The sequence below is a fragment of the Artemia franciscana genome, chromosome 21, assembly GCF_032884065.1.
Source record: "Artemia franciscana chromosome 21, ASM3288406v1, whole genome shotgun sequence".
Taxonomy (NCBI): domain Eukaryota; kingdom Metazoa; phylum Arthropoda; class Branchiopoda; order Anostraca; family Artemiidae; genus Artemia; species Artemia franciscana.
Window position 1 is genome coordinate 6,879,944 of NC_088883.1, and position 27,468 is coordinate 6,907,411.

Here is a 27,468-nt window from a genome sequence, read left to right on the forward strand (position 1 = left end):
ATTTTGTTTTATTATTCATTGTTGTTTAGATCAATTAGCTCAAATTCAAAGATTAGCTTAATCTTTTAAATTAGTTAATATAGTTAAATTAGTTAATCTTTTAAATTAATTAATCTTAAATTAGCAATTAGCTCAAATTCGTAGTTCCAATCGAGATACTAGAAAAAAAATATGGAAAGTTTCATACTTAATCAATTTGGTTTTAGATCTGGGCTAGGCTGTCAGCATGCTCACCGTGCTTCGACTTCTTTATTAAAAGATGCCCATCGCACTCGTCGCATGCTTCATTTCGCAACCCTAGACTTGTCTAAAGCATTTGACTGTGTTTGTCATACTCAAGCATGGACAGCATTATGCCAGAGAGGAGTAAATCCGTCGGTAATTCATGTGCTTCGTTTTTGGTACTCCCATTCTTACCTTCGCCTTAAGTCATTAGATAATTCTTATTTTGGTCATATCCCTGTTCGTTGCGGTGTAAGACAAGGGGGAGTTCTTTCGCCGTATATTTTTAATGCTTGTATTGAAAATGTATTATCAAAAATATCGACTACGTGCCTACTAGGACCATCTGATATCTCATATCTGGCTTATGCGGATGACCTTCTTCTGAATATTCAAACTGAGTCTGGTCTTGCCCGTTCAGTGAAGTCAGTTACTTCTGCTTTCCGCGATATCGGTCTGTACCTAAATATTGACAAGTGCGAGTTTCTTGTTTTCAACGGTAATAATTGTTCAGAATCACTATACTGCGGTGGTTTTAGTATTCTTCGTGTTAAATCGTTTCGTTGGCTTGGTATAACAGTTTGCGATTCTATGAATGCTCTCCGGTCTCGTGCTGTAAAAGACATTAGTGATACGCTGCGGTTCGGTTACTCTAAGATTGTAGCAAATCGTGGACACTATAGGAGAAGAGCGCTAACTCGGCTTTACTCAAATTTTTGTGATCATTCTGTATTCTTCTGTTCTGGTATTAGGCCACTTTTGTTGACTGGTGATCTAAAACGTATTCGCATAAATTATTACCAGTACTGCTAATTTCTTTTATATCTACCTCGTTCTTACCGAAATACAAAACTGGTTAAAAAGTATTGTGCGACAGATATTACTGGTGCTTTCGAAAATTTATCTGCCAAGCTAGCTATTGAAGCGCTTTATAGGCTAGGATGTTTTCATCGCCTTATTCGTCTTTTTCTGTATGTAGTTAAATTTGTTTCTTGTTTTACTTTTGCTCTTTTTCTTTTGTATTTACTCCACTTACCTCTGTTTTGTGAAGTGGGTGATAAATAAATTATTATTACTATTATTATTATACAAGCACAATATAAATATTAACTAAAAAAAAGATTACATACCATCTTTGAATAGCGACTTAATAAATTTATTACATACATATAATATTTAAATTCAAAAAATTTAAAGAGGATTTGACAAATAAAGACAAAGTAAATACTTACTTCTTCCTCGTTAATGAGTATAGCCTGTTGAAGATTATCAACAACTTCCAAGGTAAGCTCTACTGTGGATTTAACAGAAACAGGGGGTTTCTTCCTATGCGCCATCGTACAAAGCGTTAAATACTTGATCTACCTAAACGAAAATTTTACAGAATATACAAATAACAGAAAAATTAACTTAAACAATTTTTTTGTTTAATTAATTTATTAATTTAAATTAATTAATTTGTTTTATTTATTCAATAAACAAAAGAAGCCCAGACATAAGAAACTGACACATGAAACAAAGCAAAAAGAAAAAGAAAAATGAAACAAAATTGGAAACATAATAGTAACACACACATCGGAAAATAAGAAAATGAAAATAGGAATGTGAATGGAACGATCTCAGGGTCCTTCTTAATCTCAGAAAGAAAAATAGAGATGAACCATAAAGGTAACGGGTTTTCGTAAATGATATAAAATTCCATAAAAATAACAAAGATATCAAGAAGAATCATATGCCCCAAGTATTGTTTTAGAGGGAGACAAGACTTAGTACTCCAAAAACAATAAACATTAATGCTGAATATTACTGTATGTATACAGAAGGGTATATATATATATATATATATATATATATATATATATATATATATATATATATATATATATATATATATATATATATATATATATATATATATATATATATATATATATATATATATATATATATATATATATATATATATATATATATATATATATATATATATATATATATATATATATATATATATATAGTTATAGGCGTCTGCCCCCCCCCTCAACAAAAACAGAAATTCCCCCCCCCCCCCCCCCCGGAAAATACACATCCAAGATAATAAGGTTTCTCAAATTTGAGAATTTTAATTTGAGTTTTTTTATTTATTTCAATGGTTTTACAGCTCCATAGTTTCGTTTTTTCTTAGTACTGTTAGACTCCACGGTTTTTGACTTTGAAGATTATTTGACTTTATTTCTGCTCATTTTTTGTTTTTTTTTTTTTTTTTTTTTTTCACTGAGGACGACTTGGCGGAGGTCCTTGTCGAAATATTTGCTTGATTTTTATCATCATATTTTGCTACTGGCTGATAAATCCTCCGTTTTTCACCTATTTAATTTTTCTCTTTTCATTTATTATTTCCTTTTTTGTTTTCATGTGTAATGAAGCTCTTTACTTTTCTTTTAAAAAATCTGTTCCGTATGATTCCCATTAACAAACACTATCTGTAAGTAATTCAATAATAAAAAAAAACAAGCTTTTCAACAGAAAGTAAGGAACAACACAAATTTATCTCCAATTTGGGTCAAACGACTTTAGGGGGAGGGTGCAGAGGGAGGGGCTTTTTGGTAGCTTAAAAACGGCACTAGTCTTTTCAATTTCCGCTCGAATTAACTATTAAACATCTCCCTATGATGTTCTGGTAATCCATTAGGACTGCTAATGTTGCAGTAGCCTCCGGGTCAACACACGATTTATTAAATTTACTAACGGGCTGGGAGGGGTTGTTGTAAACCACCTGTTCACGGTTTCAGACCATTATCAAACAGTTCGTGGCAACGAACTGCAATAAGGAGCGACCCAGCTAAATAGTAATCGAAACTCTAAATAACGGAATTTTGACACCAATAGTTACATCAAAAGAATCACATTTTAATGCTGATTTTCAATATATAAGTTTCATCAAGATTAGTCCTACCCATCAAAAGTTACGAGCCTGAGAAAATTTGCCTTATTTTAGAAAATAGGAGGAAACACCCCTAATCGGAGAAGGAATAACCGGACTCAAGTGTTTGATTCCTATTCTATTAGGTTTGGTGAGAATGAGTTATCTCTTCTTGGTTCTAAATTAGCGAAAAATTCGTGGAGCTTATTTGATAATGACAAGGATTTTTCTTGTTTATTTGAATAAAGCTTCAATTCTGTCCTAATTCCTTAAGAATGACCCTTGAATAACAAAAGCCGTAGAATAAATAGTTGAACTTACTAAAAATACTTTAGCGTGAAGAGCGAGGTATTACGAGGAGGTAAACCCCTCATAGGCGCAATAATTTCAGCTCGTTTTAAGTTTTAATGCCGCTCCTCACTTTCAGTAGAAAAAAACTTTTCATATTTATTTTTTCATTGTTTTTTTTTTAATAATGCTAAAAAATCCTGCACACCCTTCATTGAAAGTCTCTTCCCCCATGAGAAGTATTTCAATGGAAAGATCCTCTCATGTAACCCCCCCCCCACCTCAACTCTCCCTCCCAAACCAAAAAAAAAAACTGAAAACGTCCGTACACTTCCCAGTAACCATTACTATATGTAAACACAGGTCAAAGTTTGTAACTTGCAACCCCTCCCATGGGGACTGCGGGGGAGTAAGTCGTCCCCGAAGACATTGTTATTAGGTTTTTCGACTATGGTGAATAAAATGGCTATCTCAGAATTTTAATCCGGTGACTTTGGGGAAAAATGAGCGTGGGAGGGGGCCTAGGTGCCCTCCAATTTTTTTGATCACTTAAAAACGGCACTAGAACTTTTAATTTCCATTAGAATGAGCCCACTCGCGACATTCTAGGACCACTGGGTGGATAAGATCACTCCTGGAAAAAAAAGGAACAAAAAAACAGAAACAAAAAAAACACGCATCCGTGATTTGTCTTCTGGCAAAAAATACGAAATTCCACATTTTTGTAGATAGGAGCTTGAAACTTCTACAATATGGTTCTCTGATACGCTGAATCTGATGGTGTGATTTTCGTTAAGATTGTATGACTTTTAGGGGGTGTTTTCCCCTATTTTCTAAAATGAGGCAAATTTGCTCAAGCTTGGAACTTTTGATAGGTAAGACTAATCTTGATGAAACTTACATATTCAAAATCAGCATTAAAATGCGATTTTTTATGTAACTATTACTTTTTCAAACAGTAAAAAACTTTAGCGTAAAGAGCGGGGCGTTGAGGAGGAAAAGCCCCTTTCATATACGGAGTAATTTCTGTTGGTTTTAAGTTTTAATGTCACTCCTTACTTTCATTGAAAAAAAACTTGTTTTTTTTATTTAATTTCTGGACGTTTCTTAATTAATGCATGTTTTGATCTTGGCTCTCCGCACATAAATAATTAAAACGAAATTTGCATATTATTTTTTTTGGCTAAATGACTTTTTCATAATTTTAATCGGAAGATTTTGAGAAAAAAGGAGAGAGGGAGGAAGCCTAGTTGCCCTCCAATTTTTTGATTACTTAAAAAGGCAACTAGAACTTTTAATTTTTTTTACGAACATTTTATTATTAAAAAATATACGTAATTGACGAATTAACTTACGTAACGAACTTCTATATTCGTATGTTTTTATTACGTATATGAGGGAGTTCACCCCTCGTCGATACCTCGCTCTTTACACTAAAGCTTAAATTCTGTCCCAATTCCTTAAGAATGACCCTTGAATCACAAAAGCCGTAGAAAAAATAGTTGAAATTACTAAAAATACTTAGCGTAAAGAGCGGGGTATTAGGAAGTGGTAAACCCCTCATAGGCGCAATAATTTCAGCTCGTTTTAAGTTTTAATGCTGCTCTTCACTTTCAGTAGAAAAAAAAACATTTCATATTTATTTTTTCATTGTTTTTTTTAAATAATGCTAAAAAATCCTGCGCCCCCTTCATGGAAATTCTCTTCCCTCATAATAACTCCTCTGCCCCAAATCCCCAGGGGAAAGGTCTTTAATTTATAAAATTTGCCCATTGTTTAAGCTTAGTATTTTTATTGAGAAGTATGCATACATTTTCGAGAGGGGGGACGAATTTTCTGCTTGGGTTTTTTCCACGGGGGGATTCTCAATGGGGAGGGAAGTTGCAAGGGGTTGAACTTGTGAGGGAAATTTTAAACTTGGGGAATTTGCCAGAATTTTTATTAAAAATTCTTTTTATATTTCTTGATTTCTCTTTTTTGTCTCAATTTTACGCATGGAGTTGTTAAGGGTAATTGTCCGGGGTAAATTTTCACCGGGATTAAATTATCTAGAGTCTAGACGATATTTCCATCGGAAGGGAGATTCTTCTGTGGAGGTGGCTCCGGATTTCCTGGCATTATTTAAAAAAGATCGAAAATTAAATTAATTTTTTTTAACAGAAAGTGAGGAGAAGCATTAAAACTCAAAAGGAACAAAAATTATTCCGTATATGAAGGGTAGCCCCTCCTCAATACCTTGCTCTTTACGCTATGTCTGTTGTAATTAAAATGCCCATGTGTTTCAGCAGCCGTTCTTAAGAATTTATGACAAACAGTCAAACTTTAGCGTAAAGAGCAAGGTATTGAGGAGGGGGCAACACTTCACAGACGGAATAATTTCTGATCGTTTTGAGTTTTAATGTTGCTCCTTACTTTCAGTTAAGAATACTTTTTTTTATTTAATTTATTTAGTGGTTAAACTTCTTTAGCGGTTTTCTAAAGATGGTTAAACAAGTATCATTTTTAAATAGCTTCTGCACAATTGTCACTGGATGCGAAGACTGAAGGAAGCTAAAATTAGAAGTTACTTAACTGCTTAAGATTTACTGTTATAGATTTATATCACATTTTATAATTATTTGATATCAAGTGTTTTTTTCTTTTATTGTTTCTCTTTTCCTCCTTTGTTTGCTGCGTTACAGTATAACAGGGATTTCAGTAAATAATAATAATAATTATATGTTACTTCGAGGCAATTATAAAGAAGCATGGGTGGCAGATGAAGACGTCAGATTATTCGAGGTAGTCGAGTCATTTGAAATAATTCGAACAATCCTAATTACCTTTTTTTTAATCCCTTGGTTTTCGCTCTCTTTGAGCTTTCATTCAAGAACCCTAAAACATTGATTTCATGTTCCATCATGCAAAAAAAAAACTTTCTGGAGAAGATCAGGAATTTGATGGGAAACAGTTATTATCTTGATTATCACCGCAGTAGGGATATTTCGTTCGGTCTTGAAGTATTGCTAACTTCTCTGAATTTTGCAGAGCATTCCATAATATAAATAAATCGAGAAATGGGAATTATCGCTATATTTAAATGAAAAATAGAAAGCCTAGAAACCACTATATCTCACTTTAAAAAGTAAAAACCTACTGTGAGTATTCATCATGTTCTTCAAGGAAACAACTCTGAATTAATTTAGTTACGCTAATTAATTAATTAACGTTAGTTAATTTAGTGAATTAATTTAGTTAATTTAATTAATTAGTTAATTAAGATACTTGTCTTTTTTTGTCAGCCCTCTTTCGACTAAAGCACATCAGTGGAATGTTAGGTGTCTATTTTGCTACAGGATAATTGTCAAGTTGGACCGGGATCTGGACACTGAAGTACACGAAACTTGTGATTTACCCCCCCCCCCCCAAAAAAAAAAAAATATAACAAAACGAAAATTCATTTAATAAACTATGGATAGATTTACCTATGCGTATATCTTACATTCTTCTGCAAATTGAAATTTATTTTAAATCTATATATATATACATCTATATATATAATCTATATATATATATTATATTAAATCTATATAATATTTAATATCTATATAATATAATATTATATCTATATAATATTATATCTATATAATTATTATATCTATATAATACAACAACAAAAGAGAGAATAATGAGGACTTTTTTCCCAAGACAGTGAACCAACAAAACCTATTTGAATATTTCGGCCCTATATCTAAGGGCCGTCTTCGGCAAAGGAAAAAATAAAAAACAATAAAACACTTACAATAAAGGTTCTCAGTTAAAAATCCATTTTTTATTTTAAAATAGCCTTGGCATCATTACTTCTTAACGAAAAGTTCAGCCAAGACTGTCTGATAAAAGCTAACATTTTACAAGATAAAAAGGTTCATCGTCCTAGGTTCATATGTCCAACATACCGACATAAATTTATTGCTGCAATAGCCCTATTTCTAAGTACCATCTGGAACCAATTCCCAAGTATGAGGTAGGACCATTAAGTCGTAAATAAATTCTGGAGAAGAATTCCCTTATGCAAAGTGAAAGTGTGGGATAGAAGCACAAGGTTTAATGAGATGATAAGTTTTCAAATGTCGGCTTATACTTGTCTTATTGATAAGGGTTTCAAACAACTCCTTTCATTTTTTTAGAATTAAAATTACATGCATGCAAGAAATCAGTGTAATATGTATATCAGCATTTATGTACTACAGTTCCAGCTTAAGTAGTAGCTTAAGTAGTTCCTTAAGCAGTAGCTTAAGGAACTACAGTTCCTTAAGCTACGTAGTTTAATTTATGAAATTAGTGACCTTTAAAATAAAGATTTTTATTTATTGGGACACTTAACTTTTCACTAAAGTAGTTTGGAATTATTCAACTTTTTTCAGTTTTATGTCCCTGTATTTCAAACTGGTCAAAACATTTGAAACTGCAATTATACAAATAGGGATGAAGGGGAAGGAAAAGGAAGATTTAAGCAAAAAATGAACAACCAAAATATTTTAGGGAAATGTCTAAAACGGAAAACATTCTTCGTTCTATTTTGCTGGGCTTGGAACAAATAAGCTCAGAAGCTACTTATGATGTATGCTTGAAAAAAAGTGCGAACATAATGGTTTGATCTCAGACCGTAACTGCATCTGCCCTAGCCCTCCTTGGGTTTCTGTGGAATGAAATTACTTTTTAAGACGCTAGGGCCTAGCTTTTGTAAAAGTCAGGAGTCTGTGGAATTGTTTGGTAATTTTAGCCAACTTTATGCATGCTAATCTCCCTTTCTTTAAACTGTAATTCCAGAGGTATTTTAGTAATTAAATTTATGTGCGAGAGAGCTTCCACTAAAGATAGGAATTACCGTTCTTGTCTGGAGAAGATACTGTAATTAGAGAAAGGAATTCTTGCTGTGTTTATGAAAGGAAAGGAAAAGAACTAATAAATTTGTTGGCACTTTTTCAGTAATTAAAATGTTGTTTATTGTGATTTTGGTTCCGCGTGTAATTTTTACTTTCTGCTTTACACCTTCTTTTTCTAAAGTTCCGGACGAAACTTTTTGAACTGATATATAAATCAGTATATATATAGATTTAAATATATATAGATATTATATAAATATTATATAGATATAGATAATATTATATAGATATAATATTATATAGATATAATATTATATAGATATAATAATTATATAGATATAATATTATATAGATATAATATTATATAGATATAATAATTATATAGATATAATATTATATAGATATAATATTATATTATATAGATATTAAATATTATATAGATTTAATATAATATATATATATAGATTATATATATAGATGTATATATATATAGATTTAAAATAAATTTCAATTTGCAGAAGAATGTAAGATATACGCATAGGTAAATCTATCCATAGTTTATTAAATGAATTTTCGTTTTGTTATATTTTTTTTTTGGGGGGGGGGGGGGTAAATCACAAGTTTCGTGTACTTCAGTGTCCAGATCCCGGTCCAACTTGACAATTATCCTGTAGCAAAATAGACACCTAACATTCCACTGATGTGCTTTAGTCGAAAGAGGGCTGACAAAAAAAGACAAGTATCTTAATTAACTAATTAATTAAATTAACTAAATTAATTCACTAAATTAACTAACGTTAATTAATTAATTAGCGTAACTAAATTAATTCAGAGTTGTTTCCTTGAAGAACATGATGAATACTCACAGTAGGTTTTTACTTTTTAAAGTGAGATATAGTGGTTTCTAGGCTTTCTATTTTTCATTTAAATATAGCGATAATTCCCATTTCTCGATTTATTTATATTATGGAATGCTCTGCAAAATTCAGAGAAGTTAGCAATACTTCAAGACCGAACGAAATATCCCTACTGCGGTGATAATCAAGATAATAACTGTTTCCCATCAAATTCCTGATCTTCTCCAGAAAGTTTTTTTTTTGCATGATGGAACATGAAATCAATGTTTTAGGGTTCTTGAATGAAAGCTCAAAGAGAGCGAAAACCAAGGGATTAAAAAAAAGGTAATTAGGATTGTTCGAATTATTTCAAATGACTCGACTACCTCGAATAATCTGACGTCTTCATCTGCCACCCATGCTTCTTTATAATTGCCTCGAAGTAACATATAATTATTATTATTATTTACTGAAATCCCTGTTATACTGTAACGCAGCAAACAAAGGAGGAAAAGAGAAACAATAAAAGAAAAAAACACTTGATATCAAATAATTATAAAATGTGATATAAATCTATAACAGTAAATCTTAAGCAGTTAAGTAACTTCTAATTTTAGCTTCCTTCAGTCTTCGCATCCAGTGACAATTGTGCAGAAGCTATTTAAAAATGATACTTGTTTAACCATCTTTAGAAAACCGCTAAAGAAGTTTAACCACTAAATAAATTAAATAAAAAAAAGTATTCTTAACTGAAAGTAAGGAGCAACATTAAAACTCAAAACGATCAGAAATTATTCCGTCTGTGAAGTGTTGCCCCCTCCTCAATACCTTGCTCTTTACGCTAAAGTTTGACTGTTTGTCATAAATTCTTAAGAACGGCTGCTGAAACACATGGGCATTTTAATTACAACAGACATAGCGTAAAGAGCAAGGTATTGAGGAGGGGCTACCCTTCATATACGGAATAATTTTTGTTCCTTTTGAGTTTTAATGCTTCTCCTCACTTTCTGTTTAAAAAAATTAATTTAATTTTCGATCTTTTTTAAATAATGCCAGGAAATCCGGAGCCACCTCCACAGAAGAATCTCCCTTCCGATGGAAATATCGTCTAGACTCTAGATAATTTAATCCCGGTGAAAATTTACCCCGGACAATTACCCTTAACAACTCCATGCGTAAAATTGAGACAAAAAAGAGAAATCAAGAAATATAAAAAGAATTTTTAATAAAAATTCTGGCAAATTCCCCAAGTTTAAAATTTCCCTCACAAGTTCAACCCCTTGCAACTTCCCTCCCCATTGAGAATCCCCCCGTGGAAAAAACCCAAGCAGAAAATTCGTCCCCCCTCTCGAAAATGTATGCATACTTCTCAATAAAAATACTAAGCTTAAACAATGGGCAAATTTTATAAATTAAAGACCTTTCCCCTGGGGATTTGGGGCAGAGGAGTTATTATGAGGGAAGAGAATTTCCATGAAGGGGGCGCAGGATTTTTTAGCATTATTTAAAAAAAACAATGAAAAAATAAATATGAAATGTTTTTTTTTCTACTGAAAGTGAAGAGCAGCATTAAAACTTAAAACGAGCTGAAATTATTGCGCCTATGAGGGGTTTACCACTTCCTAATACCCCGCTCTTTACGCTAAGTATTTTTAGTAATTTCAACTATTTTTTCTACGGCTTTTGTGATTCAAGGGTCATTCTTAAGGAATTGGGACAGAATTTAAGCTTTAGTGTAAAGAGCGAGGTATCGACGAGGGGTGAACTCCCTCATATACGTAATAAAAACATACGAATATAGAAGTTCGTTACGTAAGTTAATTCGTCAATTACGTATATTTTTTAATAATAAAATGTTCGTAAAAAAAATTAAAAGTTCTAGTTGCCTTTTTAAGTAATCAAAAAATTGGAGGGCAACTAGGCTTCCTCCCTCTCTCCTTTTTTCTCAAAATCTTCCGATTAAAATTATGAAAAAGTCATTTAGCCAAAAAAAATAATATGCAAATTTCGTTTTAATTATTTATGTGCGGAGAGCCAAGATCAAAACATGCATTAATTAAGAAACGTCCAGAAATTAAATAAAAAAAACAATTTTTTTTTCAATGAAAGTAAGGAGTGACATTAAAACTTAAAACCAACAGAAATTACTCCGTATATGAAAGGGGCTTTTCCTCCTCAACGCCCCGCTCTTTACGCTAAAGTTTTTTACTGTTTGAAAAAGTAATAGTTACATAAAAAATCGCATTTTAATGCTGATTTTGAATATGTAAGTTTCATCAAGATTAGTCTTACCTATCAAAAGTTCCAAGCTTGAGCAAATTTGCCTCATTTTAGAAAATAGGGGAAAACACCCCCTAAAAGTCATACAATCTTAACGAAAATCACACCATCAGATTCAGCGTATCAGAGAACCATATTGTAGAAGTTTCAAGCTCCTATCTGCAAAAATGTGGAATTTCGTATTTTTTGCCAGAAGACAAATCACGGATGCGTGTTTTTTTTGTTTCTGTTTTTTTGTTACTTTTTTTTCCAGGAGTGATCTTATCCACCCAGTGGTCCTAGAATGTCGCGAGTGGGCTCATTCTAATGGAAATTAAAAGTTCTAGTGCCGTTTTTAAGTGATCAAAAAAATTGGAGGGCACCTAGGCCCCCTCCCACGCTCATTTTTCCCCAAAGTCACCGGATTAAAATTCTGAGATAGCCATTTTATTCACCATAGTCGAAAAACCTAATAACAATGTCTTCGGGGACGACTTACTCCCCCGCAGTCCCCATGGGAGGGGTTGCAAGTTACAAACTTTGACCTGTGTTTACATATAGTAATGGTTACTGGGAAGTGTACGGACGTTTTCAGTTTTTTTTTTTGGTTTGGGAGGGAGAGTTGAGGTGGGGGGGGGGGGGTTACATGAGAGGATCTTTCCATTGAAATACTTCTAGACTGAAGGGCAGTAGCAGTTTTCGTGTCAAACATTATTTCACTGACTTTCACTAGTGCTGGTAATATCAGGCATTCGGCGATGGTGTGCGGTTTTTTCTGTTTCGCAACTAAATATGAAACAGCATACGAAGCCAGGAGAGCCTTTGAAGAAACTGATGCCACTTTTGCAATTTCCAAACAGTTACTAGCGAATGCTTCTTGTTTACGCTTGAAAAACTCTATGGGCTTACCGACATGAGAAGGGTGCACAGTACTGAGATGCCGGTTCATATGCGCAGGTTTCATGGAACTGTTGGCCAAGACTTGACCACAAAGAACGCACTGTGCATTCACTGGATCAGACTTTGTCGCACTAAATCCGAGCCCTAGGTATTCTGACAAATATCGACGCACTTTGACCGATGATTCGTCATATTTCTTCTTCTTAGGTGCAGGTTCAGAGTTTTGGGTACCACCATTCGGCTTCTTGTTATTCCTGATCAGGAATCTATCCATCTTTGTTTGCAACCACAATTCACGAACTTCGTGTTTCAACAGATGACAAGATACTGAACTCGCTGAGTTTAAATCGAGATCTTACGGCTATGGAGAAAAATTAGCATCGAGACCTTTCGGCTATGGAGAAAAATTAGCGGGTTACTGAAAGCGAAAGTTTTGAAAATGAGTCTGAAATTACGTACAATGGGTTATGTTATCTGATTTTGAGGGAAATGTTGGAACTGAGTCACAAACAAGTTTTAAAGATCTAGACTAAATTAATTTTGGGACCTTCGCGTACCCCCTGCGAGGGTTTCGCGTACCCCCTGGGGTACGCGTACCACCGGTTGGGAACCACTGCAATATAGCTTATAGCAATCGATTTTTTTGCCACTTTTTTTTTATCGTTTTTTGCCACTGACAGCCAGTGATGCCATTTTTCTTTCAAAGAGATTGATTATCATTGACTGTTCAATCAAATCAATTGCAACCGATCGCAATAAGCTGTATTGAAGGCGGAACACTGTTATTATTATTATTATTACTGATTTTCTTCTAGGGCAGCATAAGCCATGCGTTGCTTTGGGCATTCTGAAAATGTTTATAAGGTAGTTCTAAAATATTCAGCCTGGTCAAGACAAGCATATATAGTACGTCACCTCAGTTTATTTATAGAGTAGCAAGGTCCTTGGAAATTTCATGAAATAAAAATAATAAAATAAAAAAAAAACTCAGTATAAAGTAAATGTAACATTTTATTTATGTATTTTTCCGAGTACAACGTGTTCTTTTCAATGATCTTTTTTTCAAGTACTAAGTACTAGTATTAGGTTAATGCAGTGTTTCATTTAAGTGTTTTATGAAGATCGCAATTAAAGTTTATATTGTTTGTGCCTTTCGTTTATGTCATTTTGTTGTGTTCATGGCTGTATATTTGGCTTTAAAATGCACTTATCCATCTATCTATACGGACGAACGGATTTTAGATGGTGAGAAGAAATTCAAAAATGAAACAAACGATTTGTACGAACATCACAGTGAAATTACAAAGAGAGGGCCAATGCCTGAAGCAACACGTACGGGCCCAGACGCAGATAATTTTTTTCCGTTTTGTATGTTTTAACGTTGAAATACTTGCCTGACCCCTACCTTTTACTGTTGTAAGGATGTTCCTAAAAAATAACGATTAATGACAAAGGCCCACCAAAAAACTATTCTCAATGCTCAAACAAATAGGTGAAAAACACGGTGGATATTTTTAAAATCAGATGAAGGGGGGGGGCATAAAGTTTATGCCAGCATTGATTCTTCATTTGGAAATTTCCCCGCTGTTTGTTCCATCAAGTTGGTCAATTTTTCTTCTAGACACCTCGTAGGCTATATGAATGCAGGAATACTAAGGATCATGCCCAAGACTATGATTATAGGGATTCTTATAGGTGATTCTTATAGGTGATTATAGGTGATTCTTAGGGTTTAAGCACAGGACTGATCTTTTTAGTAATTAAATAAGGAACATGGTGGGACTGCCACAGGTTTTGAATTTCGGGTTATTCAAGTCCAAAGCCCCCCACCCCCAAGGATGCCAACTCACAAAAATTTAGGAGGGCAAATTGTATTTTAAAATCTAGGGAGACGGGTGTGCACTTTGTTGCTTTTACGATTTCTTCAATAAAAATACGAACTAAGTAAAAAAACAGGGAAATGTGACTTCCCCTTATCCCTCTCAGTTTCTGCCCTCCCTCTCTTCAACTCCCCCCGCCTCCTAGAGATATAATTTATTTGGGAGTAACATTCAACTTTGAATCTAAAGATCCAAACGGTAAATTTTACACCAATTACTTCAGGTTTATTTTAAAACAAGAGCTAAGAGCTCATATGGCACTTGCGACGAGGCGAGAAGAGCTAAGAGCCAAGAGATCATATGGTATGAGCTCTAACAAAATTCTAAGAATCAATAGATTGATTTAAAAGGAAAATTAGAGGCTTAATGCCGGTCAGGATTTAAAATAAGAGCTCTGAGTCACGATGTCCTTCTAAATATCAAAATTCATTAAGATCCGATCACCCACTCATATGTTATAAATACCTAATTTTTTCTAATTTTTCCTCTCCCTTTAGCCCCCCAGATGGTCGAATCTGGGAAAACGACTTTATCAAGTCAAATTGTGCAGCTCCCTGACACGCCTACCAATTTTCATCGTCCTAGCACGTCCAGAAGCACCAAACTCGCCAAATCACTGAACCCCTCCCCCCCAACTCCCCCAAAGAGAGCGAATCCAGTACGATTCTGTCAATCACGTATCAAGGACAGTTGTTTCTTCTATCCACCAAGCTTCACCCCGATTCCTCCACTTCCCGATTCCAACTCCCCCCAATGTCAAAAGATCTGGTTGGGATTTGAAATAAGAACTCAGAGACATGAATTCCTTCTAAAAATCAAATTTCATTAAGATCCGATCATCTATTCGTAAGATAAAAATACCCCAATTTTCACGTTTTCCAAGAATTCCGGTTTCCCCCTCCAACTCCCCCCAATGTCACAGGATCTGGTCGGAATTTAAAATTAGAACTTTAAAGCACAAGATCCTTCTAAATATTAAATTTCATTAAAGATCTGGTCACCCTTTCGTTACAAATACCCCAATTTTCAAAATTACCCCCCCCCCCAACTACCCCAAAGAGAGCACATCCGTTCCGATTATGTCAATCATGTATCTGGGACTTGTGTTTATTTTTCACATCAAGTTTCATCCCGATCCCTCCAATCTAAGTGTTTTCAAAGATTTTAGGTTTCCCCCCTCCAACTCCCCCCCAATGTCATCAGATCCGGTCAGGATTTAAAATAAGAGCTCTGAGGCACAATATCATTCCAAACTTCAAATTTCATTAAGATCCCATTACCCGCTCATAAGTTAAAATGCTTTATTTTTCCTACTTTTTCCGAATTAACCGGCCCCCCACTCCCCCCCCCAGATGGTTAAATCGGGAAAACGACTATTTATAATTTAATCTGGTCCGGTCCCTGATACGCTTGCCAAATTTCATCGTCCTAGCTTACCTGGAAGTGCCTAAAGTAGCAAAACCGGGACCAACAGACAGACAGACCAACAGAATTTGCGATTGCTATATGTCACTTGGTTAATACCAAGTGCCATAAAAAAAACCTGAAAACGTCCGTACACTTCCCAGTAACCATTACTATATGTAAACACAGGTCAAAGTTTGTAACTTGCAACCCCTCCCACGGGGAATGCAGGGGAGTAAATCGTCCCTGAAGACATTGTTATTAGGTTTTTCGACTATGGTGAATAAAATGGCTATCTCAGAATTTTAATCCGGTGACTTTGGGGAAAAAATGAGCGTGGGAGGGGGCCTAGGTGCCCTCCAGTTTTTTGATCACTTAAAAACGGCTCTAGAACTCTAGAACACTTAAAAACGGAAGCCTAGTTGCCCTCTGATTTTTTGGTTACTTAAAAAGCCAAATAGAACTTTTAATTTTTTACGAATCCTTTTATTAGTAAAAGATATACGTAACTTATAAATTATCTTACATAAAGAATTTTGTATTCTCATGTTTTTATTACATATATGAGGGGGTTCGCCCCCCCGTCAGTACCTCGCTCTTTACACTAAAGCTTAAATGTTGTCCCAATTCATTAAGAATGACCCCTCAATTACAAAAGCCGTAGAATGAATACTTGAAATTACTAAAATACTTTAGCGTAAAGAGCGAGGTATTAGGAGGAGGTGAGCCCCTCATATGGGTAATAATTTCTGTTTGTTTTAAGTTTTAATGCTGCTCCTTACTTCCCGCTGAAAAAAAATTTCATATTTATTTTTTCATTGTTTTTTTTTAAATAATGCTAGTAAATTCTGCGCTCCCTTCATGGAGATTTTCTTCCCCCATGACAAAATCATCGATGGCAAGTTCCCTCAGCATATCCCCCGCTTCTCAACCCCTCCCCCAACCAAAAAATCACCCTGAAAACGTCTGTACACTTCCCAATAACCATTACTATATGTAAGCACTGGTCAAAGTTTGTAACTTGTTGCCCCTCCCATGGGGACTGTGGGGGAGTAAGTCGTCCCCAAAGACATAGTTGTAAGGTTTTTCGACTACGCTGAATAAAATGGCTATCTCATAATTTTGATCCGTTTACTTTGAGAAAATAATTAGCGTGGGAGGGGGCCTAGGTGCCCTCAAATTTTTTTGGTCACTTAAAAATGCCACTAGAACTTTTCATTTCCGTTAGAATGAGCCCTTTTGCAACATTCTGGGACAACTGGGTCGATACGATCACCCCTGGGGAAAAAAAATAAACACGCATCCGTGATCAGCCTTCTAGCAAAAAATACAAAATTCCACATTTTTGTAGATAGGAGCTTGAAAGTTCTACAGTAGGCTTCTCTGATACGCTGAATCTGATGGTGTGACTGTCGTTAAGATTCTATGACTTTTAGGGGGTGTTTCCCCCTATTTTCTAAAATAACGCAAATTTTCTCAGGCTCGTAACTTTTGATGGGTAAGACTAAACTTGATGAAACTTATATATTTAAAATCAGCATTAAAATGCGATTCTTTAGATGTAGCTATTGGATCAAAATTCCATTTTTAAGAGTTTTTGGTTACTATTGAGCCGGGTCGGTCCTTACTACAGTTCATTACCACGAACTGTTTGATATATATAGTTTCTCTCTTATTCTTGTATTGTGCTGAAGACGGCCCTTGGACATAGGGCCGAAATATCCACAGAACTTATTTCCACTGTCTTGAAAAGATTTTCCCTATTGTCTCTACTTTGTATTTGTTTGTTATAGAAAGGCAGTGTGGTCTTCGTTGCTATTTTCGTCTAGCTTATGAGGAATTTATAATGAGGGAAGAGAATTTCCATGAAGGGGGCGCAGGATTTTCTAGCATTATTTAAACAAAAACAATGAAAAAATAAATAAATTAAAAAAATTTCACCTGGAATTATAGAGTAGCATTAAAACTTAAAACGAACGTAAAATATTACGTATAAAAGGGGGTTCGTCTCCTCCACAATACCTTGCACTTTACACTAAAGTATTTTTAGTAATTTCAACTATTTATTCTACGGCCTTTATGATTCAGAGGTCATTCTTAAAGATTTGGGATAAAATTCAAGCTTTAGTGTAAAGAGCTAGGTATTGACGAGGGGGCAAACCCCCTCATATACGTAATAAAAACACTTAAATATAGAAGTTCGTTACGTAAGTTAATTCGTAAGGTACGTATGTTTATTACTAACAAAAGCGTTTGTACAAAAAATAAAACAAATCTAGTTGCATTTCTAACTGACCGAAAATTGGAGGGCAGCTAGGCCTTCTCCCCCACCCCTTTTTTTATCAAAATCACCTGATCAAAACTATGAGAAACCCGTTTAGCAAAAAAAATTAATATTCATGTGCAGTGAGCCAAAATCAAAACATGCATTAATTCAAAAAGTGCAGAAATTAAACAAACAAAAAAAAAGTTTTTTTAACTGCAAGTAAGGAGCGACATTAAAATTTAAACGAACAGAAATCGCTCCGTATATGAAAGAGGTTGTCCCCTCCTTGACGCCTCGCTCTGTGCGCTAAAGTTTTTTGTTGTTTTAAAGAGTAGATTTGTGAGAAAGAGTCAAACTTCTGTGCAAAGAGCGAGGCGTCGAGGAGGGGACAACCCCTTTCATATATGGAATAATTTCCGCAATAAATTGCTCCTATAAATAAATTGCTCCTATGATGATCCGTACCAATATGGCTGCATACAAGGCTGTGGCACAGCAATATATCTAGAGCAAATGTATCACTTAATTGTAAGTAAGTAAGACGGCACTAGACCCTTAAGGTCCAAACTGGCGGTGCTGATATCCGTTTCATGGCCCTTCAGCCAGGAAGTGCAATGGGGGGGGGGGGATAGGGGCCAACCATCCTGTGCTTTCACACACTCTTCCTGTTTACCTTCCCCAGATTTCTCCAGGTACCCATTTAGAGCTGGGTCGACTCTGGCTGAGCTTACAGAGTCACGCTACTGACCCTCATCCCAAACTAAATAACTAGTCACAACTGGGATTGCACCCATGCCCCTTGGACAAAGAATTCTCACGCCAGAACGCCAACCACTCAGCCAGGACGGCTTATCACTTAATTGCCAAGTGGTTGGACACTTCTAAAAGTACTGTGGACTTATTTTTGGCAGACTACCGAAAAGCATTCAACCTCATCAAACACATGCCTGCATTAACAAATCTGGAAGAAATGGGTGCTAAAAAAAAACAAATGCTACTATTAGCGAGAGAATTTTTACAGGGGAGACAGTAATCAGTTTACCCTTTGTTTCCAGAAGATACCTGCCCTGAGTGGTCAGAACTAACCTGCAGCTACCCTCAAGGAATGAAATTAGCTCCTCTTTTATTTCTTGTTGTCATCAACCCCATCTTTGCAGAATTTAAAGAGCATTTCAAGTTGGTTGATGACTTGTCTAATGTCTGCACCTCTCAAATATATAAAAAGGTTCTCAAATATATATCTGCTGGAAGGGGTGCAAAGTAGAGCCATGGAGGAGCTGAAATTATCTACACTAGCTTAACAACAACAAAGATGGATCTTAATTTGCTCTGAAGTGCAAATTAATGTAACTAAGATAATAAAAAAAAGGTAAAGGATATGGCTTACTTCATGACCCCCCCCCCCAATACATTTGTTAATTTTCCAAATATTGACACTGACAGGAGGGGATGTTCAAAGAAGGTGTACAAAGAATCTGTCAAAACTCAACAACGACAAGAGGATTTCTCCTGCTGTGTAGTAAACCACTGGAATAGTCTCTCAAAAACAACAGTCTCAGCACCTAATAATGAAGCTTCCAAGAAGTTATTAGATGTTGAATGGAATGACATTCCCTAGAAGTACTGATGTGATGCTTTTGATGTTTAATCATTTACATCATCAAGCAGAGAGTAATTAACAGATCAAGATGGATCTTAATTTGCTCTGAAGTGCAAATTAATGTAACTAAGATAATAAAAAAAAGGTAAAGGATATGGCTTACTTCATGACCCCCCCCCCCCAATACATTTGTTAATTTTCCAAATATTGACACTGACAGGAGGGGATGTTCAAAGAAGGTGTACAAAGAATCTGTCAAAACTCAACAACGACAAGAGGATTTCTCCTGCTGTGTAGTAAACCACTGGAATAGTCTCTCAAAAACAACAGTCTCAGCACCTAATAATGAAGCTTCCAAGAAGTTATTAGATGTTGAATGGAATGACATTCCCTAGAAGTACTGATGTGATGCTTTTGATGTTTAATCATTTACATAATCAAGCAGAGAGTAATTAACAGATCAAGATGGATCTTAATTTGCTCTGAAGTGCAAATTAATGTAACTAAGATAATAAAAAAAGGTAAATGATATGGCATTAGACTTTACAGTCCATACTGGCAGTGCTGATCTCTGTTTCTTGGCCCTTCAGCCAGGAAGTGCAATGGGGGGGCAGCCATCCTGTGCTTTCGCACACCCTTCCTGTTTACCTTCCCCAGATTTCTCCAGGTACCCATTTAGAGCTGGGTCGACTCTGGCTAAGCTTACAGAGTCACCCCACTGACCCTTGTCCCCAAACTGAAGAATTGGGTATACCGGGATTCGAACCTGCGTCATCTCAGACAAAGGATCCCGAATCCAGCGCACCAACCCACTTGGCCAGGACGGTAATAACTAAGATAATAATAACCTACACACTGCTTCAATCTAACAACAAAAACATTTTCAAGCCTTCCTGGTTGTACCAGAGGTCATTTGGCAAAGCTCTTCTGCAATCATACCATGGCAAGAAAAAGAAACCATTTCTTCTATAACCACATCCTAGGTCTATGGAATGGTCTAAGCAAGATGACAGTGGGATTAACAACTGTCAACAGCTTCAAATCAAATTTTGACAAGGAATTTTGACAAGGAAATTTAGTCAAATTTTGACTAAACCAAGGTTCACACAGCAGGATGCAGTAGATGTCCCACAGCCCTATCATTGCTGACACTGGGTTTACCCACATCACTAGCAAGAGCAATTTAAGGTAATTATTATTTATTTATTTATTCATCCAATAGTTTGTAAGCACAACATACAAAATGAAGATAAAAAAAATCAAAAGGTGGAAACTGAAAATTAGGCATTAATCTTATAATAAATCAGACTCAAACCAAAATTACAGAAAGATTTACTGCTACATCTGCTACCCAAGATTATAACAGATGTAGACTTATCTATATGCAATTTCCTAAGCCATAGAAAGAGTCACAAAAAGAGTAGAGATGCAAGGATACATTATAGAAAATGCAACTCTGTCATAGCAGGATAGTCTTCCCCTTTAAACTGAGATACCTTACATCTTAAGACATTTAAAAATTACAGAATAGCAAAAGAAAAACTAAATTTAAGTTATAATCCAGCTGTCAAATTGACCCTCTCCCTTTAAATTGTCCAACTTAACTGAATAAAATGTACAGGTTTGGATAAAAAAAAACATTATTGCAAGAGAATCTTACCAAATAGTTCATGATAACATACAGTAAATAAGGGGTGAGTTGAGGCAATGTTCTTCACAGCTAAAAATGGAATTTTTATGATAGTTAAGACATCAACAGAAATGGCTTTTTATGCTGCTTCCAAACATGTATTATTCATTCAGTTTATTGTTATGCACCCAAAGTCACAAGCCTAAGAAAATTTGCCTAGTTTTTGAAAAAAGGGGGACACACACCCAAAAAAAGAAAGCAATCTTAGTGAAAGTTTTGTAAATAGATACAGCACATCAGAGAACTCTACCATAGAGACTTCAAGCTAGAGCTTGAGATTAAATGTGGAATTTTGCATTGTTTTTCCAGAAGAAATATCATTGATGCATGTCTCTTGGTTTTTTTCCCTGTGGTGATTGTATCAAACCAAAATTCTAGGCAAATGGGAGAGACTTTATTTGAATGTAATTTGAAGTTTCTGTTTAAGTGACTATAAAGATTGTGCAATGGGAGCATTGTTTTTGGCCATTTTATGGTGTCAAACAACAACTTTGCCCCAAAGAGGACCAATTTATAATCAAATTAAAATTCTGAATAGCTAATTGACTTAAAAGTATCAAGAAACTATATTTTAGGTTTTTCAGTTACAGAGGAGATATCACCACATGGTGCCAGTACTGAATAAAACTTAGTTGATTCACTTCATATTTTAAGAAATTATGTTTTGGTGATGTGTAATTGCAAATTAGCTATAATGAACACAATGACCTACATAATTAGCTATTGTGCATGTGAGGGTAGGGGCATATGCATGAAAGAGCACATTTTAATGGCCACCTGCCCACTCTCCAAGAGCCTTAGCATAAATGTTGAAAGAGGTGCAAAAGGCAAGGGAAGCTATCATCAGCCTTGGCAGGAAATTTCTTTCAGGGGGGGGGCAAACCATGCTAGGAGCTTTGTTTTTAGCAATTTTAAATGGTAATATTTTTCTTTTTATATTTGTATGAAACATTTCAATGTTAAATTATTCAAAAACATGTATATAATATATTTATCAATTGGAGAATCAAATTGTAAAGATTGTGATGGCTTCAGTCATGTAGAGGATGAAAAGTCTAACAGAATTTCCATCCAGATGAACAATAATACCTCTCTTCATCCTAAAGTAGAAATACTAAGAAGGACTTTTAGAACACAAATATTACCCACTACAAACTTTGAATGTATATTCAAATTTTGTTCAAAATTCAACTGCAATCCAAGCATTCCAGTTCCTACTGAAAACATAGAGTGGTGTACATAGGGATGAAAGGACTCCATGATACACCCTCATATAAATTCTGGAACTGGAAGGTACTAATCAATTTACAATTATTGATATTCCTTTTAGCAGCAATTAATTAGGGGTATGAGGGACAGCTACCCCAAATTATATCTTGGTTCCATTCATAGGAGAGGACAGGAATCTGTAACTTCTCCAGGCAGGATGGGTAGTCCTGGCTTTTACAATCCTTTTTTGTTTTTGTTTTTCTTGCCTTTGGACACTAGTTTTTCTTGTTGTCTTTATTTAACTGGGTTGCCACACACATACCAAACTCTAGTTTTGGTTGTAAGTCAATTAAATAGCTTTGACATCAGCTTTGGTGACCTACTGTGGACCTTTTTTTAAAATTTCAAGGGTCTGGAGTACTTTGGAGGCAACTGACTGAGTGAGTTGGTCAAACTTGAATTCTTTATCCACACATTTACCCAAGTTTCTTTCAGCATGGGAAGAATTGATCATCTATCCAACACCATCCATTCCACACATGTGCTACAGAACCCATCACATTGTTCCTACCAAAATGAATTGTCCTGTATTTGTTAATGTTGGATTCTAACCTACATGGTTTTGTCCAATCTGAGAGTCTGTGTAGGTCATCTTGTAATAAGGCTTGCTCTTCAGCTGTTTTTGCAAGGCTGATGACCAAGGACTGTTCCCTGTGGGACTCTACTTTCTACTTCTGAACTTTCTGAGTAAAATGCCTGACCACTTTCTTCATGCACCTTTATGCTCTGTCTTCTATATTTCAGGAAAGCCATCACCTACTCAACAGCCTCCTGTCCTTGCTTAATTGCAATTCATTTTGCCTGCAGTCAATGATGATATGAACATTTTGTCAAATGCTTTGCAAAAATCTAAGAGAACAAGATCTACTGGGATTCCTCTATCTAGGAGCTGAGTGATAAAATTGAATGTATCTATTTGATTTGTATTAATTGATCATCCTGATCTAAATCCATCTGGAATCTGAGTAACAAGACTGTCAGAGGTGAGATGTTTGATGATCTACCCTTATCTACCCTAAAAGCTGAAAACAATTTTGTTGTACTTCATTCAAGCAGAAGATCTATTTTGCAAGGTTTCACTTTTATAACACACATATTTTTAAAAGTCATCAAAGGTCAGGACCCTCTAGAAAGAGAGGGAGTAGAGGTAGGTACTTCAAAATACCTTCCCATGACATACTTTAGCCTTTAGACCCATCCCTGAAAGTTTCATTTTCCTAACCTAACCCTTTTCTGAGATAGCAAGGAGTCACTAAACTAGAATTTTACCCATACTTTCATTGAAAATTCACTATTTTTAAGAGCTCAAAAAGTGGAAACAATGTTGTTGCAGGCCTACTTCCTTAAAGCAGAAAATCTATTTTCCAAGAATTCATTTATAATGCACATATTTTTATAGATCAGGAACCTGTAGAGGAAGAAGGATTAGAGGTAGGTACTTCAAAATACATTCCTAGGACATAGGATACTTAAGCCTGTAGAGTCATCCATGAAACTTTTATTTTCTTAACCTAAACAATTTCCAAGATAGCCTAGGCAAAAGTAGCTAAAGTATTATTTTACTCAATTTAATACTCTATAACAGTCTCTGAAAGCTATACTTAAATATCCTTAGTGTTTTTGAACACTAAAGGTTAGGCAATAGGCTAAGTAGGCTAGCCTACAAGTTTGCTAACTTTGTTAGGTTTTTCTAAATAGCTCTATTTGGTTAGGAATTCATTTGTGAAAAGGGTAAAAGGTAAAATTCTAGTTAATTGACTTCTTACTATCTCAGAAAGGGTTTAGCTTAGGAAAATGAAACTTTCAGGGATGAATCTACAGATTAAAGTATGTCATGGGAAGGTATTTTGAAGAAACTACATCCACTCCTTCTCTCTCCAGAGGGCCTGACCTTTGATGACCTTTAAAAATATGTGTGTTATAAAAGTGAAACCTTGCAAAATAGATCTTCTGCATAATTGAAGTAAAACAAAATTGTTTTCAGTTTCATAACTTTGCTCAATTCCATTTTGTAAGGTTTTAAAGATATGGAAATACATTTCCTAAATTTTGAAAAAGAAACATTGATATGGCTCAAAATTCTACTCAAATAACAGGAATTGCATTTTCAGAGCTAAAGGCAGAGAAAAAGCAACTAGTAACTAAAAATTAAGATAAAATGTTGTTTTGTCAAAATTTCAATAGGTATAAGCCTGTCATGTAGGCAGATTTCAGGGCCCTCTAGAGGGAGAAAGAGTGGAAGTGGGTACTCTAGAATACCTTCCCAGTACAAACTTTAGCCTGTAGACCCATCCCTGAAAGTTTCATTTTCCAAACCTAAACCCTTTCTGAGATAGAAAGAAATCAATTAACTGGAATTTTACCTAATTTAATCCTTTTTCAAATTAATTCTTGTCCTGCACTGTTAATTTAACCGACCATTTTTCTTAAGCTAGATTTAGCCTATTTCAATAAATGCAAGACATTTATTCCCATGTTTGTAAGAAGAAGCCCTTCTTGATCTAGAATATGCTACCTTTAACTGCATAGTCTATATCTAACTCATGATTAGCAAATAAACATTAGTTTCACAAGCCTCACCTGTTTTTGCTTTCCAGTTTAAATTTTTAAATTTTATCTAGGATGATGATATGATGAATTCATTGAAATCCCTAATAGCACCTATGTTCAAGCCTCATTAATATTTTTTAAGAATTTAAGCCTCATTAGGTTGTATCTTGCGCTAGAGTTTACGCTAAAGTTTTTAATTGTTTTAAAAAGTAGAATTGTGACAAAGAATCAAACTTTAGCGTAAAGAGCAAGGGATTGCAGAGGGGACAACCCATTTCATATACGGAGTAATTTCTGTCCGTTTTAAGTTTTAATATCGCTCCTTACTTTCAGTTTAAAAAACTAGTTTTTTTTATTTAATTTCTGAACATTTTTGAATTAATGCATTTTTGATTTTGGCTCTCCGCACATTAATTAGTAAAATTAAATCTGCATATTAATTTTTTTTGGCTAAACGGCTTTCTCTTAGATTTGATCAGACGATTTTGAGAAATAAGGGGTGGGGAAGGAGGCCTAGTTGCCCTCAAATTTGTCGGTTACTTAAAAAGGCAACTAGAACTTTTAATTTTTAACGAAAGTTTTTATTAGTGAAAAATATACGTAACTTAAGAATTAATTTGCGTAACAAACTTTTATGCTCTTATATTTTTTATTATGTATATGAGGGGGTTTGTCCCCTCCTTAATACCTCGCCTTTTACACTAAATCTTAAGTTTTGTCCCAATTCTTTAAGAATGACCCCTGAATCAGAAAGGCCGTGGAATAAGTAGTTGAAATTACTAAAAACACTTAGCATAAAGAGCAAGGTATTTATCTCCTCCTAAATACCTCGCTCTTTATGCTAAAGTATTTTTAGAACCCCTCATATGCGTAATAATCTCTGTTAGTTTTAAGTTTTAATGCTACTCTTTACTTTCAGTTGAAAAACTTTTTCGTGTGTATATTTTCATTGTTTTTTTTATAGTAATGCTAGAAAATCCCGCGCCCTTTTCATTGAATTTCTCTTCCCCCATGACATGTTCCTCCAAGAGAAGATCCTCCCACATAGCCTCCTCCCCTCAACCCCACCCCAAACCAAAAAATCCCCCTGAAAACGTCTGTACACTTCCCAATAACCATTACTATATGTAAACACTGGACAAAGTTTGTAACTTGCAGCCCCTCCCCCACGGACTGCAGGGGAGTGAGTCATTCCAAAGACATAGTTAATATGGTTTTTGACTATGTGGAACAAAATGGCTATCTTAAAATTTGGATCCGTTGACTTTGGGAAAAAATGAGCGTGGGAGGGGGCCTAGGTGCCCTCCAATTTTTTTGGTCACTTAAAAAGGGCACTAGAACTTTTCATTTCCGTTAGAATGAGCCCTCTTGCGAGATTCTAGGACCACTTGGTCGGTACGATAACCCCTGGGGAAAGAAAACAAAAAAACAAATAAACACGCACCCGTGATCTGTCTTCTGGCAAAAAATACGAAATTCCACATTTTTGTAGATAGGAGCTTGAAATTTTCGCTATAGGGTTCTCTTATACGCTGAACACGATGGTGTGATTTTCGTTAAGATTCTATGACTTTTAGGGGGTGTTTCCCCCTATTTTCCAAAATAAGGCAAATTTTCTCAGGTTCGTAACTCTTGATGACAAAGATTAAATTTGATGAAACTTATATATTTAGAATCAGCATAAAAATTTGATTCTTTTGATGTATCTTTTAGCATCAAAATAGTTTCGTTTACTATTGAGCCGGGTCGCTCCTTACTACAGTTCGTTACCACGAACTGTTTGATAGAAAATTTACAAGGAATTACAAACCAGGAAAACTTCGTGAGAGGAGGGGGAGGATTAGAGTGAAGATCTGAACAGGGTGGGGTGGAAAAAGAGTACATACAGTCAGAGGCGCCATTTGGGCCAAATCTTGGGGTGGGCGTGGGGCATTTGACAGAACTTGAGACTTTTATTATGAATCTAACCTACTTTCTAAGTTTACAATAATTAATAGCAAATAGCGTAATTACCCCAAGGGTCGTCAGGTAATTACGCTCTTTGGCTAATAGGCGTGGATTTAGTTCAAATCATTTGAACAGAATGGATTATGTTGGACATAATAGATAATTATGGCCGGAAAAGGTCCCTTTGTGGTGGAAGCTTGGGCCCCCTGGAAAATCTGGGGTGGGCATTTGCCCACCCCCGCCCCCCAAATGGCGCCTCTGCATACAGTTACGTTGGTCTCGAAGGGCTATAAGGTCTAATAAGCAGTACTGTGATAAAAGAAGAACAAGAAAAGGAATTTTTCTTCCATGGCCTTTGATGACCTTTACAAATCTTTGTGTTTTAAATGTGAAACCTTGCAAAATAGATCTTCTGCTTAAAGAAAGCACAGCGAAACTGTTTTCAGCTTCACAGCTTTGCTCAATCCGAATTTATGAGGTTTCAAAGATCCTCAAATACATTTCTTAATTAAAAAAACAACAACATTGATATGGCTTAAAATTCTGCTCAAACAACAGCGATTGCATTT

General features: G+C 35.1%; 1 protein-coding gene across 3 annotated transcripts in view; it reads right to left on the reverse strand.

The window, feature by feature from the left end:
- Window positions 1–25,033, reverse strand: part of LOC136040855 (axoneme-associated protein mst101(2)-like) — a 124,085-nt gene extending 99,052 nt beyond the window's left edge. For 2 of the 3 annotated variants that reach the window (XM_065725232.1, XM_065725229.1), the window contains exons 1-2: window positions 24,983–25,033; window positions 1,455–1,587 (exon numbers count right to left, since the gene is read on the reverse strand). In XM_065725232.1, coding sequence (XP_065581304.1) covers window positions 1,455–1,559 — 105 coding nt within the window. In that variant the 5' untranslated portion in view covers window positions 1,560–1,587; window positions 24,983–25,033. Of the gene's footprint in view, window positions 1–1,454; window positions 1,588–7,214; window positions 7,279–24,982 lie in introns of those variants that run through there. The other variant, XM_065725231.1, reaches the window with a different exon arrangement.
- Window positions 25,034–27,468: the final 2,435 nt, after the last annotated feature.